A 4342-nucleotide genomic window follows, 5' to 3' on the forward strand; every position below is an offset into this window, starting at 1 on the left:
ACGTCCGTGCCGCAGTACCCGCGCTGCCGTGCTCGCCAAACTGCGGGCCGAGGAGCGGGCTCCGCGCGGGCTCCCCCGGCCCCCGGCCCTCCCGCAGCTGTGCGGACGCCGGACGCCCCGGTGCCCTCCCCGGCCGGGCAGGCAGGGCGCTGCGCGGGCTCCGGGCGGGTGAGACCCCTGCCCGCGCCCGGGGCCCCGCCGCCGGCCACCCCCCCGCCGCCGTCCCTCAGCTACGGGCTCCGCAAGGCGCTGCCCGCAGCGGCCCCGCTCCCGCTCCCGCCTCGCCCCCCGCGGCGCTAAGATGGCGGCCGCAGGCGGTGCCGCCGCGCCCCCCCGGCAGCCGGCCAGACCCCGCACACCGCGGCCCCCGCCGGCCGCTCACCTCCGCCGGCCCTGCTGGGAGCAGCAGCCCCCCCCTCCCCCTCCTCTTCCCGCCGCCCCCGGCTCCGCGCCCCCACGGGACCCCGGCGGCGGCGGGCAGGACTACGAGCCCCGTGGTGCACGGCGGCGCGGGCGCGCCTGCGCGGCGGGGGCAGGGGGCGGAGGCGGAAGCGGCGACGGGACCGCCTGCCGCGGCCGGGGGCGGCGGGGCCGGGTCGGGCGCCGCCATGCCCCGGGACAACATGGCTTCCCTGATCCAGCGGGTGGCGCGGCAGGCGCGGATCACCTTCCGCAGCCCGGCGGGGCCGGCCTTCGGGGAGAACCTGCACCGGCTGCAGCAGCTGCTGGACGAGGTGCGCGCCGAGGACCTGCACTTGGCGCCGCGGGGGCCGTCGGCGGCCGCGGCGGCGGCGGGCGGGGGGTTCCCGTGGGCCGGCGTGGTGCCGCCGGTCAGCTACATGCACATCTGCGAGACGGAGAGCTTCAGCATGGGCGTGTTCCTGCTGCGGAGCGGCGCCTGCATCCCGCTGCACGACCACCCGGGCATGAACGGCATGCTGAAGGTGCTCTACGGCACGCTGCGCATCGCCTGCATGGACACGCTGCCCGCCGCCGCCGCCGCCCCGCCGCCCCCCGCCGCCGCCGGGCCCTGCCACCGCGCCCTGTACCGCTCCCGGCAGCACTACACGCCGGCCTCCCCGCCGTGCCTGCTCTCGCCGCACACCGACAACCTCCACCAGATCGACGCCGTGGACGGGCCCGCCGCCTTCCTCGACATCCTGGCGCCGCCCTACGACCCCCAGCACGGCCGGGACTGCCACTACTACCGCCTGCTGGAGGGGCCGCCGGCGGGCGCCGAGCCGCTGGCGCTGCCGCGGGAGGTGTGGCTGACGGAGACCCCGCAGGCCGCCGACTTCTGGTGCGGGGGCGAGCCCTACCCCGGGCCCCGCGTCTGCCTCTGAGGCGGCGGCCCGGGCCCGGCGGGCGCCGGGGCGGTTGGCGCTCGGCCCGCGCCGCCCGGGGGGGGAGCCCGCCGCTCGCCGCACCCTGCCCGGCGCCGCCGGCCCGCCTCATGCCCCGGCCCGGCCACACGCTGCCAGGCGGCCCGGGCCCGGCGCTGCCGGGGCTCCGCGGGAGTGCTGCAGGCACCTCCCCGCCGAGGCCTGCCGGGCGAGCCGAGTCGGGGGGAGTCAAGTGCCAGGGCGCGTTTATTCCCCTTGGGCTGGCGGGGAGGAGCAGCGCCGTTAAGCTGCTGCTGGCCTCAGCGCTCAGGAGGAATACTCCGGCACCCTGTGTAAATGGGGCCGCGTGCGGTGCGGGGGGTCGGCCCCGGCGGGAGGGCGAAGGTGCCGTGGGGCGCCGCAAGTGGCTTGGCGGGGTGGGCTCCCCAGCCTGGGCGGCGGGCTGGGCTGGCTGCAGCCGCTGGGCACGCCGTCTGCCACAGCCATCCTCGAGAGTCTGCGGGCAAAACCCTGCTAGCAAAAAACCGGCCCAGAACAGCTCCTGAGCCAGGACGTGCGCCTCCAGTAAATGCCAGCAATCCCCGCGGCTGGAGTTAAGGGAGCTCCCCCTCCTAAGGGGCACTGTCAGGTTCAGAATCACTTTTTATCCGTACCTTAAAGCATTGCCTCTAAGATCTCGCTATTGCAACTGAGAATTACAGAGTACGTCTATGCATATTTCCTTCAGCTAGGAGAAGGAGACTAGTCGGCTGCTCATTAACCTGCTTGGAACCTCTCATGCAGCAGTGGCAGAGGGCAGCAGAAGCTGTGGGCATCTTAAGAGAAAAACCAACTATCCACTGTTGAGTCGTGGAAGCTATTCTAGAAACGTGACGTTTGCAAATCCTATATATACAGCAGCGCACATAACCCTAGGTACAGATAAGATTTGACCCGATGTCTTCTCTTTAAAGTATGGTCTGTGTTTTTATATGGACAAGAGAACACTTTGGGCTTTCGAAGCCTTGCAGTTTCCCTCTTTATACTATTTATAAAGACTACTTTTTCATAAGGCTTTTAAATAAACATAGCATAGAAGAGACACCATGAATTTTGCCTTGTTATGATGGAAGCAGTCTGGAGATGTGGTTTGTCCACGGCAGGGGATGCGGTCTTTCTAACAAGGGAGAAACTTTCGATAGGTGAAATACTCCATCTGCACTGCAGGAACTGGTCTCGTGCCTCTTCATCCCAACGCACACTTTGTACCCCAGACCCAGACCGGGGCAGCCTTGGCCTGCTTGGTCACAACGTGGGAATTTGAATAATAAACACGACTGACCAACTTCCTAAGCGATGTACCGACCTGCTCCAGAAATCATTCCGCAACTGGCTTTAATTTTTCTTTGTGTATTTATAAAAGCAGACTTGTTTTTCCTGTACAGTGGCTTGTATGTGTGAATTGTGTGAATTTTTAAATTATTCTGATACGGCATTGCCTTTTTTTTTTTGTTTGTTTGTTTTTCCTGCAAAAGAATGAGTGTAAAATACAGTCAGCATTATGCATGCATGGATTAATTCTTTTGCAAGGAAAAAATGGTGGAAATTATTTCAGGCGATTTCCATTTATTCTTACAGCACTTTAAAGTGTCTGGTATTTCTGCAGCTGGCTTACCTGTTTTTCCTGGAATTCCCCTGCAGCTTAGCATTAGTTAATGTGCAACAATTCTGTATCGAATGTAGTCATTAAGTATAACGCAATGCCTCCCTGTGTTACTGCCCGTTTCTAACCCTCTCCGATGCTAATGAAGACCATCATCCTTTTACAAAAGTCCACGAAGAAGATAGCGAAGAAGATAGCGTGGTGCATGCAAACAGCTGTACTGGAAAAACAAACTGCAACAGAGAACATTTTTATCTCGTCTGCTCTATCCTCCCCTTAGGTCTTTCTGCTTGGTTTTTAATTTTTTTTCCTCCATGTGCAAAACCTAGTCGAGATGTTTAATGGGATAGGACTTTAATGCATCTTTCCATAGAGGACAGCATGGTCCCTTATGCTGCGGAGTGCTGTGAACAACCGCGGCAAAACTTTTTTTTTTTTTTTTCAATGGTGTTAGCATCAAGGTATTAAAGCTGGGGGAAATAGCAAAACCTGAGATGCATTAAAGAAAAGCCTCTTTGTGTAACTTCTTGCTCACTCAGTAATTGAAACTTACTTCATACGTTCTGGATATCTGTAAGCAGAAGGTTTAAGTCCATAATGCCGTTCCTTCTCTCTGCAGTCTGGTTTTTGTGTTTTCACAACAGCAAAATTACTGTTATTGCTGAGTTATGGAATAAATACAGGATATCTTACCACTGACCAGTCATTACTTCCTTCACAAGTACAAGAGTCTGGAACCAAGTATGGTACAGAGTGCAGGTTTCTTTTGCCTAACAGTCCAAATGGTGCGAGTGGCCGTTCTTCACAAGGCGATGCTTAACGCTCGGTTCTCGCCCAAATCTTCCACCGGTGCCTGTAGACAAATCCAGGCACATGCAGTATCACCACTTTTAAACCTGGCTGTTACTGTAAGGCAAAGGCACAGGTTTAAGATTGCCGATACCAGTACGCAATGTAAGGTTCTTTTGTAGCTGTATGCTAGTCATCAGCAGTTTCCTTAATTCAGCTTGTTTAGTTTCCGTGTTGTTGATCACAGTTTGCTTTTGACTGGGGTTTTCATCTTGTAGCATGGCTGCAGACGGTAGTTTGGAGAGTGCGAGTGGAGCCTTGGATTGTGCACCTGGCTAGCTGAGATCCCAGTTCTGCTCGCGACGCTCTGGCTGCGGCGGAGCTGCAGTTATCTGAGGCCGTACCTCTGGGAGCGCAGCAGTCTGAGAGCACTGGAACCTCATCCACCTGCCTGTACTGCAGCCCACCGATGCCGACCAAGGAGGCCCCGGCTCCTGTGGGGTTGCGCTCCCGTGACATCCCTCCGGCAGCAGGCTGTGGTTGCTTTTGGGGGCCAGGAGCACACGAC

General features: G+C 59.7%; 1 protein-coding gene across 1 annotated transcript; it reads left to right on the top strand.

Annotated features, from left to right (window-relative positions):
* Nucleotides 1–477: 477 nt before the first annotated feature.
* ADO (2-aminoethanethiol dioxygenase) lies at nucleotides 478–3677 on the top strand. Its single transcript, XM_080402775.1, has one exon. The coding sequence runs from the start codon at nucleotides 609–611 to the stop codon at nucleotides 1341–1343; it is 735 nt and encodes a 244-aa protein (XP_080258901.1). The 5' UTR covers nucleotides 478–608; the 3' UTR covers nucleotides 1344–3677.
* Nucleotides 3678–4342: the final 665 nt, after the last annotated feature.

This window comes from Falco punctatus (genome assembly GCF_963210335.1).
Source record: "Falco punctatus genome assembly, chromosome: 9".
Taxonomy (NCBI): Eukaryota; Metazoa; Chordata; class Aves; order Falconiformes; family Falconidae; genus Falco; species Falco punctatus.